The 14,624-nt window shown below is 34.8% G+C and overlaps 1 protein-coding gene across 15 annotated transcripts in view; it reads right to left on the reverse strand.

Moving 5' to 3' along the window:
- Window positions 1–14,624, reverse strand: part of CATSPERE (catsper channel auxiliary subunit epsilon) — a 263,656-nt gene that overhangs the window by 171,856 nt on the left and 77,176 nt on the right. For 9 of the 15 annotated variants that reach the window (XM_070602095.1, XM_070602105.1, XM_070602103.1 and 6 more), the window contains one exon: window positions 9,221–9,245. The exons of the other annotated variants lie outside the window; for them this stretch is intronic. In XM_070602095.1, coding sequence (XP_070458196.1) covers window positions 9,221–9,245 — 25 coding nt within the window. The remainder of the gene's footprint in view (window positions 1–9,220; window positions 9,246–14,624) is intronic. 15 annotated transcript variants of the gene reach the window in all.

A 14,624-nucleotide genomic window follows, 5' to 3' on the forward strand; every position in this document is an offset into this window, starting at 1 on the left:
TTGTCCTTGTCAGGCTTTGGTATCAGAGTGATGTTGGCCTCATAGAATGTGTTAGGAAGTATTCCATCTTCCCTAATTTTTTGGAATAGCTTGAGAAGGATAGGTATTAAGTCCTCTCTGAAAGTTTGGTAGAATTCCCCAGGGAAGCAGTCTGGTCCTGGGCTTTATTCTTTGGGGTGCTTTTGATTCCTGTTTCAATCTCTTTATTTGTGATTGGTCTATGCAGATTATCTGTTTCTTCTTGATTCAGCTTTGGGAGGTTGTATAAATCTAAGAATTTATTCATTTCCTCTAGATTGTCCATTTTGTTGACATATAGTTTTTCATAGTATTCTCTTATAATCCTTTGTATTTCTGTGGTATCTGTTGTTATTTCTCCTCTTTCATTTCTAATTTTATTTATCTGAGCTTTCTCTTTTTTTTTCTTTTTAACTCTGGCTAGGGGTTTGTCAATTTTATTTATCTTCTCAAATAACCATATCTTTGTTTCATTGATCCTTTCTACTGCCTTTTTTCTTTCAATAGCATTTATTTCTGCTCTGATTTTTATTATTTGTCTCCTTCTGCTGATTTTGGACTTTGTTTTTCTTTTTCTAATTCAGTTAGGTGTAGTTTGAGATCGCTTATTTGGGATTTTTCTTGTTTGTTAAGGTGAGCCTCTATTGCGATGAATTTCCCTCTTAATATGGCTTTTGCTGCAGCCTATATGAGTTTCTATGGTATGTTTTCATTTTCATTTGTCTACACATTTTTTTTATTTCTCCTTTAATTACTTCAATGATCCATTGTTTGTTCAATAGCCTGTTGTGGGGTGTGCACATCTTTGTCCCTTTCTCAGCATTTTTCTTGTAATTAATTTCTAGCTTTATAGCATTATGATCATAAAAGATGCTTGTTATTATTTCAATCTTCTTAAATTTATTGAGGCTTGCCTTGTTTCCCAACATATGGTCTATTCTTGAGAATGATCCATGCTTACTTGATAAGAATATGTATTCTGCTGTTTTTGGATGGAGCGTTCTATATACGCCCATTAAGTCCAACTGGTCTAGCCTTTCAATTAATACCACTGTTTCCCTGTTGACTTCCTAGCTGGATGATCTATCCATTGATGTGAGTGGAGTGTTGAGGTCCCCTACTATTATTGTGTTATTATTAATATCTTCTTTTAGGTTTGTTAATAGTTGCTTTATGTACTTTGGTGCTCCTGTGTTGGGTGAGTAGATCGTTATAAATGTTATTTCTTCTTGATGGAATGTCCCTTTGATCATTATATACTGCCCCTTTTTGTCTCTCTTTACCTGTCTTATCTTGAAGTCTACTTTGTCTGATATAAGTATTGCAACACCTGCTTTCTTTTGTTTGCCATTAGCTTGGAGTATCGTCTTCCATCTCTTCACTCTGAGCCTGTGTTTGTCATTGGAGCTGAGATGTGCTTTCTGGAGGTAGCACATTGTTAGTTCTTGTTCTTTAATCCATCTCGCCACTCCATGTCTTTTTATTGGAGAACTCAATCCATCTCCCTTTAGGGTGATTATTGATGTATGAGGGCTTAATGCTGCCATTTTATCTCACATTTTCTGGTTCTCTTGTATATCCTTTGTTTCTAGTCCTGTGTATCTTGGTCTAACAGTTGAGTTATATAGTTCTTTATGTTGTGTTTCTTTGTTTTCTCCTTATTTATTATTTGTGTCTCTGTTCTGCTTTTTTGTTTAGTGGTTACCATGAAGTTTGTATTCAATATCTCGTGCATAAGATAGTCCATTTTCTGATAGCCTCTTATTTCCTTAGAGTAAACCTATTCAGTCCCTTTCCTCTTCCCCTCCTAAGTTGTTTTTCTCACATCTTATTCCATTTCATGTTATGGGTTTATGGTTAAAATGACAATATTATATTTGTTTTTGGTGTTTTCCTTCATTTTTTCTTTAATGCTATACTTGAGTATTTGCTATCCTGCTCTGATTCTGTCCACCTATTTATCTCCTTACTCCATGCTTTGTAACCCCTTTCTCCCTTTTTTTTCTAGATATGAGGGCCTTTTTGAGGATTTCTTGTACGGGGGTGGGGGGGTCTTGTGGCTACAAACCTCCTTAGCTTTGGTTTGTCTGGGAAAGTTTTTATTTCCCCATCATATCTGAAGGATATTTTCGTTGGATAGAGTATTCTTGGCTGACAGTTTTGAATATGTCATTCCAGTCTCTCCTAGCCTGATAGGGGTTCCTTTGTAGGTTATTTTCTTCTGCCGTGCTGCTTTTAGTATTCTTTCTTTGACTTTTGCCAGTTTCACTACTATATGCCTTGCCATAGGTCTTTTTACATTGACATATTTAAGAGATCTGGCAGCGTCTTCCACATGGATTTCCATCTCCTTCCCTAGGTTTGGGAAGGTCTCTGCTATTATTTCTTTGAACAAGTTGTCTGCTCCATTCTCCTTCTCTTCTCCTTCTTGAATAGCTATAATTCTTATGTTCCATTTCCTAATTGAGTCAGATATTTCTTGGGGATGTTCTTCATTTCTTTTTAGCCTTACTTCTCTCTCTTCCTCTATCTGGAGCATTTCAATCTTCAATTATGCTGATACACTCCTTTATGAAGTCCAGTCGAGTGTTCAGGGAATCCATATTTTTTTATATTTTCCATTGTGTCTTTCATCTCTAATATTTCAGATTGATTCTTCCTTATAGTTTCAATCTCTTTTGTGAAGCAGCTCCTGAACTTGTTGAATTGTTTCTCTACATTTTCTTTTAACTCGTTGAGTTTTTTGATGATAGCTGTTTCGAATTCTTTGTCATTTAGATTACATATTTCTGTGTCCTCAGGACTGATTTTTGGGTACTTGTCATTTTCTCGCTTGTGTGGAGATATAATATAATGTTTGATATTCCTAGAGGGAGTGGCTCTGTTTTTTTGCATCCTGGTGTTATTTGGTCACAGTAACTGCTTATCGCCACTGGGTGGGGGTCAAGAACTGCATATTCTGAGCCCCCTGCCTTCAGCTAAGATCCCAGGGGCTGGAGCTGGCACTGAGTGAGTAGGGGTAGGGCACTTTCTTCTGCATGCTCTCGGGGTTTCCTCATTCTGGTCTCACTGTCTGCTACCCTGGGGTGTTGGCTTGATGAGGTCACCCCCGTGAAAGCTTTTGCCCCAGTAGAGGGCTTCCCTCTAGGCTGCAAGGGCCCTTAGGGATCCTTGATGTCCCCATGAAGGAATGTCCCCTTCCTCTTCCTTCCCTCTCGGAGGCCGCCCACAGTCACGGATCACAGTCTTTAGGGGAGGGAATGAAGTTTTCTCTCATCCCATTCCACCCCCTCTGAGGGGGGCTCCAGCCTCTCCGCCCTCTGTCGTATGGCTGCGTGGATCTCCCCGATGTCTTTTGTGCTGTGTTTGGATGGCCTCTGTTGGAGTATGAGTGTCTTTATTGTTGTATGTTGTAGGGGAACGATTACTGGGAAAGCTCACTCCACCATGATGCTGATGTCTGTACACGTGTTTTAAGAGTTTTTTATAAATTGGATCATATTATACACATTTTCCACATCCTCCTTTTATCACTCAAGTATACACCATTGAAATTCCCAGTGTCAACTCTTATAATGTCTGAATATTCTATGATGTGGTTATACTGTAATTTACAGATCAGTTTCTCTAATGATGGAGATTTACTACAGATCTAGTTTTGTTTTGTGGTTTTTTTTTTTTTACCACTATTACAATGCTGCATATTACAGATCCTTTTTCATATGGCCTTATGTACTGGAGGTTTCACTTCTGTGGAGTAGATTCCGAGGAGTGGTATTGTTGATCCAAGAGTATACATATATGTTTAATTTTAATAGATGTTGCCAGATTACTCTCCAAAAATTTGATCAGGCTGTAACTTCACATTTTTCACCGGCACAGTTTGAAATGTACCCTTTTGCCCAGATCCCCTCTAGCAATAGCTATTTTCTCTTGTTTGAGTTTTATCAGCATGATGAGTGGACATTTCATTGTTAATTTGAATTTTCCTGAGGTTAAGTGAATTTCAGCATCTTTTCATGTTTGTTAGATTTGCTTTTGTGTGCATGGCGTTTTCACATTTTTCAATTGACACGTGCCATTTTCTTCTCCTTTGTGAGAGTTCTTTGTTTTGCTTGGACTTCAGGCACACAGATTCAGAATCAGAATAACCACAATCCTTAGCTCATGTCACACTGTCATTATTGGCACGACCCTCTTTTATGTAATTATTTAAATTTTAAATTAGTAAAATGAAAACCAGGACCTCACCACCCTACTCAAGAACTAGAACCTTACAAATATCTTTACCTGAGTATTCCTCCTCTTTCTGGTTCCCTGTTTCTGCCCAGAGCTACTCACTTTTCTGAATTCTGTGTTTTTGATTAATATAGGGTTTAGTTTTTGGCTATTTTTTAACTTGATCATCCCATACACAGCCCCCTAGGACCTGATTTTTGTCTTTCAACATTATGTAACTAGGATTTATTCTAGTTATTGCCCATAACTTATCTCATTCATTTTCATTACTATTTAAAATTCCATCATGTGAATATACCACAATTTCTCCCTCCTCCTATTAATGGGTATTTGGGTTCATTCTGTTTGAGAGGGATAGATTTTATGAGCAGATCTATTATGAACATTTTTGAAAATGTCTTGATGAATGAGTGCAAGAAGTTTTCTTGAGTATATACTTAGGACTGGAATTGCTGTGGTGCAGACTATGTGTAAGATAATGCAGAATCATTTCTCAAAATGGCTATACCAACTTACATCCAAACCATCTCTGAACACCAGGGATATTAGCTGTTTAGTGTAAAATTTATGTAAAATTTTTTCGTAACTATTTCTTGTCTAAACTAACTTTGTTTATGGTACTTTTGGGATATGAAAGTTTTTAATTCTCACATTTTCAATTATGACTATCTTCTTCTGTGTGTGTGTGTGAGGAAGATGGTCCCTGAGCTAACCTCTGTGCCTGTCTTCCTCTACTTTGTATGTGGGACACCACCACAGCATGGCTTGATGAGTGGTGCAGAGGTCCTCACCTGGGATCTGAACCTGCAAGCCCTGGGCCATCAAAACAGAGCCTGAAAACTTGTCACTGGGCCAGTCCCTTGACTATCTTTTTATTTATAGTTTCCAATATTGAATAAGATTTCCCTTGAGTCTATATGGAACAGCTTCAAGACTCTCCCCTCCACCCCACAATTTTTTATTTTGCATTTAAGTCTTACATGCCAATTGAAATTTATTTATTTTTGTATACAGTATGAAAGAGGATTCTACTTTCATTTTCTTCCAGGAGGATAGCTTATTATACTATATTATTCCATATTAACGTTAAGATATTTTTTCAATCAAAAATTGGACTCTGGATTCCAATTAAAAACTTAAAAAGCTAGATTTTTTTAAGTCATTCAAAATTCCGAAAGTAGCTCTTGATACAGCTTTCTTGTTAAGCTTATTCTTAAGTGTTTTATAGTCTTTATTGCTATTATAAATTTACAATATTGTACATTTCTTTTTCCTGTCTTATTATTTACACTGTTATATTCAAGCCTAAATTAAATAATAATGGTGATATTAGGTATATCTGTCCAGTTCCTGATTTTAATTGAATTAGAAGTATTTCACAATTTATAATAATGATTTTTAGTTACTTGGGAAGTAAATTTTTTATTAGAATTAAGTGGTTCCCTTCTAAACTTATTTTACTTAGTGTTTTCATTAGGAATGGTTGTTGAATTTTTAAACTTACAGATATGATCATTTATTTTTTTCTTTCATGTGTTGATGTAATGGATATTGTTGTCAGTTTTCCTAATAGTGAACCAGTGTTGCATTCCTGGAAGATACTGGCCCTTTTCAGTTTGTTCTTTTAGCATATTGCTGGATTCCATTTGCTAATATTTTATGTAGAATTTTTGCACTTATATATACAAGTATATTGGTTTACGTCTTCTTCCTTTCCTCCCTCCCTTCCTTCCTTTCTTTCTTTTTCTTTGCCTACTTTTGGTATTAAGGTAGTGTTGGATTCAGGAAATGAATTGGGGGAATTTTCTATCTTCTTTAGGATTGGATGAGGCTATATTATTAGGTATATATGATATCATAATTTGTTTATCTTCTTTGTAGATTTTTCCTTTATTATGAAGTAATTTCTCTCTTTATATCTGTTAATATCTTTTGGGTTTCACATATCTTTTAGTTTATATTCATATCATCACTCTAGTTTCCTTTTGATGGTGTTAACCTGTTTGCATCCTTTCTTTCCAAATTTTGTGTTACTCTTTGTTTTAACTAGGCAACTTTTATAAAAGTCAGATTTCTGGAGTTTTTGTCATTTAATAGGTGAATTTAATCCAATCACATTTTCATTACTGATCTAATTTAAGTGATTTCTTAATCTTATTTTTGTGTTCCTATATTCTATGTTTTAATTTCTCTTTATTTCATTTTTCTTCTTATTGCCTCCTATTAAGTTGCTAGCATTTTAAAAATTGTTCTTCCAGAAGTCTACTTTTTAGAAACTATGCATTTATTTCTATTACTTTAATGGACAGCCTTAAATTTTTACATGCATTTTTAATGTAGGCTAAAGTTAATCAGTATCTTATCTTGAATATTTATAAGGATCTTAGACAATTTCAAAAGCAAATCTCCCTTTATTTTCCATTCTTTGTTGGCTAATATTTTAACTTCACTTTGTTTAAGAAAAAACATTAGTCATTATTGAAGTATTTTGATTGTGAATACTTATTTAGATTTATTAGCATATTATATAGTTTACTTTCTCACCATTATTTACTGCATCCTGTACTTTAGTTTTTCAATCTGAGAACTCATGTCTTCAGTTGTGAAAGAGTCTTCATAATTATACCCTTTCAGTATTATCTCCAATTCCTTTTCTTCCCCCTTTTGGAACTCCTATTATGTGTATGATAAGCTGTCTCAGTCCATCTTCTATGTCTCTTAACTTCTCTTTGGATATTTTCCATCTTTTCACTTTTATGTGTTGCATCCTGCATGATTCACATTCCAAATGACTAATTCTGCCATTTTCTCAATTGTATCTATTCTTCTATTTAACCTGTTATTGAACTTTAATTTTTAGATGCCTACTTTTTCATTTCAAGACATTTTAATAGGATGTTTTAAAATTTCCAAATGTGTAATTGTGAATAATTCCTGGTATGTTGGTTTCTATTCTTTCTTTTATCTATTTGACTATTTCAAATATGAATTTAATAATCTTTCAGATGGTCTTACTTTTAGGTTTTTTTTTTTTTATTTTAATGATTGGCCCTGTGCTAACATCTGTTGCCAATTTTTTTTCTTCTCCCCAAAGTCCCCCAGTACATAGTTGTATATGCTAACTGTAGGTCTTTCTGGCTCTGCCATGTGGGACACTCCCTCAGCATGGCCTGCCAAGCAGTGCTAGGTCTGTGCACATGATCCGAACTGGCAAAACCCTGGGCTGCTGAAGCAGAGTGCACGAACTTAACCACTTGGCCATGCGCGCCAGCCCCATTACCTTTAGTTTTGAATCATATAAATTTTCTCCATTTTCATGAGTGTGTCTATTCCAGGCAGTTGTGTTTTTTGTGGTTATATCACTTATTTTATGATTATTTTCAGAGGGTTTGTTTTCTGTGAGAATCCTGTACAGTCTTGGTTACGGAAATGGGTTTTCAATCACCTCTGCTGGGCCTTAGGTGTTTCACTGCTTGCCTTTTTGTGTTTATTACCTAGCTGTAGGTCTCCAACCTCTTGGGCTGTTAAACTTGGACATTCACCTGAGATTTTGTGTAGGTAACTCCCTGTCCATTTAAAGCCCCAAAAACATGTATCATTTCTTTACAATGACTCTAAGCCAGTGAGTGGGGCTTTATGAGTTCCTATTTTACAGACCTTTGATAAATTCTAGCTTCATGTAGGGAGGTTAGTTTCAGCTCCTCCCTCTCCCACAGATTGGAGGCTTCATTTTCTATCCCCTCACACATATTAAAACCCCTTGTCTACTAGCGATTATATTCTGTCGACTACCCTTAGTTCATAATTCAATCTTATACTCTGGATTTTAGTTCTATTATTGCTGACATCCAGGAAATTCCTTTAGTTGCTTTTAAAGTTTATACACAGAGACGTCTATATTCATGTAAAACTCTGTACTAGCATTATATACACATGTATATTTTCTAAAGGCATTTCTATGTGTTTTGAGTGAGACGGAGGTTACTCTGATTACTTGGGTCTGTAATATGTATTCTACTTCTAGAATATTCCCTCTACTTTCTATATTAAACTTCCTTATCCACTGATAATACTCTTCATTGTTTTTTTGTGCTGCTATAATTATAGCCTTAATAAATAATTCTATAATGTCAGTTGGATTTGGGATAGGAGTACATATGGACACATGGGCTCATTCAACCATCTTGATCCAATACTGGAAGTTTATTTATTATTATTATTATCTTTTTTTACCACCTCTTTTTTCCAGTAAATCACTGCTTTGAGAAAATTAAAATAGTTATAGAACTTTAATTTCCAAATATTATCACTTTATTTCAATTTTTAGAATTTTGAACGTATCTATCATACTTCTAATCATTCTCTGATCCTAATGTTAAAAGGTTTTGATCTCATGACCACTTCATAGTCTTAAAAATTACTGATAATCCCACAGAGCTTTTGTTTTATGTTTATTAGATCTACCAATATTTACCATAAAACAAATTTAAACTGGTAACATTTAAAGATATTTATAAATTTATTTTTAAAACTATGATAAATCATCACATATTAACATATCTAACATTTTTTTTTGAAAAAATAGCTTTTCCAAAACAAAAAAAATTAGTGACAATGGTTGTTTTACATTTTACATTACAAGATCTCTTTAATATCTGGCTTAACGGAAGACAGTTGGATTACCATTGTGCTCCTGCATTCAAGCTGTTGACATATGTGGTTTTGGTGGAAGTATCTGGGGAAAATCTATCCTCACACAGGTATGTGGTTGAAAGGGAAGACCTCATGGACCTCCAGAAATGGTCTGTGGAGTCCTCAAATCATTCCTTAAGTATCAGTGCTCTGAGCAAATTTTGTTGAAAATTTACTTTGGGAAATTGTTCCTCTGGTAAACATAGATAAGAGGGAAATAATATAGTAGCAATATATAAGGGATATACAAAATTTTAAAAAAATATTTTACCTGGGTTAAATTGTGAACAAAATTTCTGTTGGGAAAAAGAGGAATTGTAGTTTAGTAAACAGCATGCTAGATATTAATCTGAATATTCTACTTTCAATATGCATGTTTCTAAATCTTTGAATATTCTCTTTATATTCCATTACAGATACACAAATGATTAAATGCTAAATGTAAACAAGATACAAATGTCTATAATTAAATATAATTATTGATTCTCATGTGTCATCACAGAAGGCTGAGAGGCTTGAATCTGCTTGCTTACCTAACAATAGTACAAGCTCAGATGGCCAAAGTTGCATGACTAATCCTCTTTAAAAATTTGACATGATCATAAGAGAATACTATGAAAAACTATATGCCAACAAATTGAACAACCTAGAAGAAACGGATAAATTCCTAGACTCATACAACCTACCCAAACTGAATCAGGAAGAAATAGAGAATCTGAATAGACCAATCACAAGTAAAGAAATAGAAATAGTAATCAAAAACCTCCCAAAAAATAAAAGTCTAGGACCAGATGGCTTCTCTGGAGAATTCTACCAAACATTCAAAGAAGATTTAATACCTATCTTTCTCAAACTATTCCAAAAATTTGAAGACAACAGAATACTTCCTAACACGTTTTACAAGGCCAACATCACCCTGATCCTAAAGCCAGACAAAGACAACACAAAGAAGGAAAATTACAGGCAATATCATCGATGAAAATAGATGCAAAAATCCTCAACAAAATATTGGCAAACTGAATACAGCAAAACATTAAAAGGATCGTACACCTTGATCAAGTGGGATTTATACCAGGGACACAGGGATGGTTCAAAATCTGCAAATCAATCAATGTGATTCACCATGTTAACAAAATAAGGAATAAAAAGCACATGATCATCTCAATAGATGCAGAGAAACCATTTGACAAGATCCCACATCCATTTATGATAAAAACTCTCAATACAGTGGGTATAGAAGGAAAGTACCTCAACCTAATAAAGGTCATATTTGACAAACCCACAGCCAACGTCATACTCAACGGGGAAAAACTGAAAGTCGTCCCTCTGAGAACAGGAACAAGACAAGGGTGCCCACTTTTACCACTCTTATTCAACATCGTACTGGAGATTTTGGCCAGAGCAATTAGGCAACAAAAAGAAATAAAAGGAATCCAAACAGGCAATGAAGAAGTGAAACTCTCACTTTTGTAGATGATATGATTTTATATAGAGAAGACCCCAAAGCAATCTACAGATTCAATGCAATCCCAATCAGAATCCCAATGACATTATTCATGGAAATAGAACAAAGTATCCTAAAATTCACATGGGGAAACAAAAGACTCCAAATAGCTACAGCAATCCTGAGATAAAAGAACAAAGGTGGAGGCATCACAAACCCTGACTTCAAAATATACTACAAAACTATAGTGACCAAAACAACATGGTCCTGGTACAAAAACAGACACACAGATCAACTGAACAGAACTGAAAGCCCAGAAATAAAACCACAAATCTATGGACAGCTAATCTTCAACAAAGGTGCCAAGAACATACAATGGAGAAAGGAAAGTCTCTTCAATAAATGGTGTTGGGAAAACTGGACAGCCACATGCAAAAGAATGAAAGTAGATCATTATCTTTCCATACACAAAAATTAACTCAAAATGGATTAAAGACTTGAAGGTAAGACCTGAAACCCTGCAACTCCTAGAAGAAAATATAGGCAATACACTTTTGACATCGCTCTTAGAAGGATCTTTTCAAATACCATGTCTACTTGGACAAGGGAAACAAAAGAAAAAAGAAACAAGTATGACTTCATCAGACTAACAAGCTTCTGCAAGGCAAAGGAAACCAAGAACAAAACAAAAAGACAACCCACCAATTGGGAGAAAATATTTTAAATCATATATCCGACAAGGGGCTAATCTCCAAAATATATAAAGAACTCTCACAACTGGACAGCAAAAAAAACAAACAACCTGATCAAAAAATGGGCAGAGGATATGAATGGACATATTTCCAAAGAAGATATACAGATCTCCAAAAGGCACATGAAAAGATGTTCAGCATCACTAATAATCAGGGCAATGCAAATCAAAACTACACTAAGGTATTACCTTAACCTGTTAGAATGGCTATAATCATGAAGACAAAAAATAACAAGTGTTGGAGAGTATGTGGAGAAAAGGGAACCCTTATACACTGCTGGTGGGAATGCAAACTGGTGCTGCCACTATAGAAAACAGTATGGAGATTTCTCAGAAAGTTAAAAATAGACTGGGGCTGGCCCCTTGGCCGAGTGGTTAAGTTCGCGCGCTCTGCTGCAGGCGGCCCAGTGTTTCGTTGGTTCGAATCCTGGGTGCGGACATGGCACTGCTCATCAAACCACGCTGAGGCAGCGTCCCGCATGCCACAACTAGAAGGACCCACAACGAAGAATATACAACTATGTACCGGGGGGCTTTGGGGAGAAAAAGGAAAAATAAAATCTTTTAAAAAAAAAAAAGTTAAAAATAGAAATACCATATGACCCAGCTATCCTTCTACTGGAGAATTTTCCAAAGAACTTGAAATCAACAATTCAAAAAGACTTATGCACCCCTATGTTTATTTCAGCATTGTTCACAATAGCCAAGACGTGGAAGCAACCCAAGTGCCCACCAACCGATGACTGGATAAAGAAGATGTGATATATATATAAAATGGAATACTACTCAGCCATAAAATAGACAAAATCATCCCATTCATAACAACATGGATGGACCTTAAGGGTATTATATAAAGTGAAATGAGCGAGACAGTGAAAGACAAACACTGTACAATTTCATTCATATATGGACGATAAACTAACACACGGAAAAAGAGAATAGACTAGTGGTTACCAGAGATGAAGGGGGTTGGGCAGTGGGCATAAGGGGTAAAGGGGCATATTTATATGGTGACTGACAAATAATAATGTACAACTGAAATTTTATAATGTTATAAAGTATTATGACCTCAATAAAATGAAAAAAAACTGGACAATTCACAAATATGTGGAAACTAATGACACACTTCTGAACAACCATTGGGTGAAAGATAAAATTAAAAGGAAAATCAAAAAATATCTTGCAAAAAATGAAAAAAGAAGCACAATATAACAAAACTTACGAGATGTAGCAAAAACAGTTCAAGGAAGGAAGTTTGTAGTGATAAATGCCCATCTAAGAAAAACCTCAAATAAACAACTTAACTTTACCCCTCAAGGAACTAGAAAGAGAAGAAGAAACTAGGCCCAAAGTTAGCAGAAGAAAGGAAATAACAAAGATCAGAACAGAAATAAGTGAAAAAGAGACCAGAAAAAGAATAGAAAAGATCAATGAAACTAAGAATTGGTTTTTTGAAAAGATAAACAAAATTGACAAACCTTTAGCTAGACTAAGAAAAAAAGACAGAAGACTCAAACTACTAAAATCAGAAATGAAACTGGAGACATTACTAACAATTCTACAGAAATACAAATGATCATAAGAGACTACTATGAACAATTATAGGCCAACATTTTTGACAACCTAGAAGAAATGAATACATTCCTAAAAATATACAATGTACCAAGACTAAATCATGAGGAAATAGAATATCTGACAGACCAATAACAAGTCAGGATATTAGACCAGTAAGTAAAAATTTCCCATCAAAGAAAAGCCCAGGACTAGATGGTTTCATTGGTGAATTCTACCAAAGATTTCAAGAAGAATTAATACCAATCCTTCTCAATCTCTTCCAAAAAACTGAAGAGGAGGGAACACTCCCAAACTCATTTTACAGGGACAGCATTACCCTGATACCAAAGCAGAGAAGGACACCACAAGAAAAGAAAACTACAGGCCAATATCTCCAATGAATAAAGATGCAAAAATTCTCAACACGACACTAACAAACTGAATTCAACAGCACAGTGAAAAGATCATACATGATGATCAAGTGGGATTTATCCCAGGATGCAAGGATGATTTAACATAGGCAAATAAATAAATGTGAATACACCACATTAATAGAATGAAAGGCAAATATCATATGATCATCTCAATACATGCAGAAAAAGCATCTGACAAAATACAACATCCTTTCTTGATAAAAACTCTCCAAAAATTTGCTGTAGAAAGAACATACCTTAACATAATACAGGCAATATATGACAAGCCCACAGTTAACATCATACTAAATGGTGAAAGTTTTTCCTCTAAGATCAAGAACAAGAGAAGGGTGCCCACTCTCACCACTCCTATTTAACATAGTACAAAAAGTCCTAACTAAAGCAATCAGGGAAGAAAAAGCATCCAAATTGAAAAAGAAGAAGTAAAATTGTCTCTGTTCTCTGATGACATGATTTTGTATATAGAAAATCCTAAAGACTCCACCAAAAAATAGTTAGGACTAATCAAAAAATTCAGTAAGTGGAAGGATACAAAATCAACATACAGAAATCAGTTGTGTTTCTATACACAAACAATAAACAAGCAGAAAAAGAAATAATCCCATTTACAATAGTATCAAAAACAATGAAATAATTAGGAATAAATTTAACCAAGGAAGTGAAAGATCTGAACACCAAAACTCATAAGACACTGAAGAAAGAATGTGAAGAAGACCCAAATAAATGGAAAGATATCCAACTCATGTTAATGGATCAGAAGAATCAATATTGTTAAAGGGTTCACACTACCCAAAACCTTCTATAAGCTGCTTCTATAGATTCACTGCAATCCTTATCAAATTTCCAATAGCATTTTTCACAGAAAGAGGAGAAAAAATTCTAAAATGTGCATGGAATCACAAAAGACCCCAAATAGTCAAAGTAGTCTTGAGAAAGAATAAAGCCAGAGGCATCATGCTTCCTTATTCCAAACTATATTACAAAGCTATAGTAATCAAAACAGTATGCTACTGGCATAACATAGATACACAGACCAATGTAAGAGAATCGAGAGCCCAGAAATAAACTCAAGCATATACAGTCACCTTATATTTGTCAAGAGGGCCAAGAAATGGGGAAAGAATAGTCTCTTCGATAAATGGTGTTGGGAAAACTGGATATCCATATGAAAAAGAATGAAACTGGAACCCTATCTTACCTCACTGAAGGAATTAACTTGAAATGAACTAAAGACTTAAATGTGAGATCTGAAACTGTAAACTCCTAGAAGAAAACATAGGTGAGAAAGCTCCTCGACATCAGTCTTGGCACTGAGTTTTTGAATATGACACCTAAAGCACAAGTAACAAAAGCAAAAATCAACAAGTGGGACTATATCAAACTAAAAAGCTTCTGCACAGCAAAAGAAGCAATGAACAAGATGAAAAAGTAACCTATGGAATAGGAGAAATTATTTTGGAAACCATATACCGGATATGGGGTTAATATCCAA

The sequence above is a fragment of the Equus przewalskii genome, chromosome 31 (assembly GCF_037783145.1).
Source record: "Equus przewalskii isolate Varuska chromosome 31, EquPr2, whole genome shotgun sequence".
Taxonomy (NCBI): domain Eukaryota; kingdom Metazoa; phylum Chordata; class Mammalia; order Perissodactyla; family Equidae; genus Equus; species Equus przewalskii.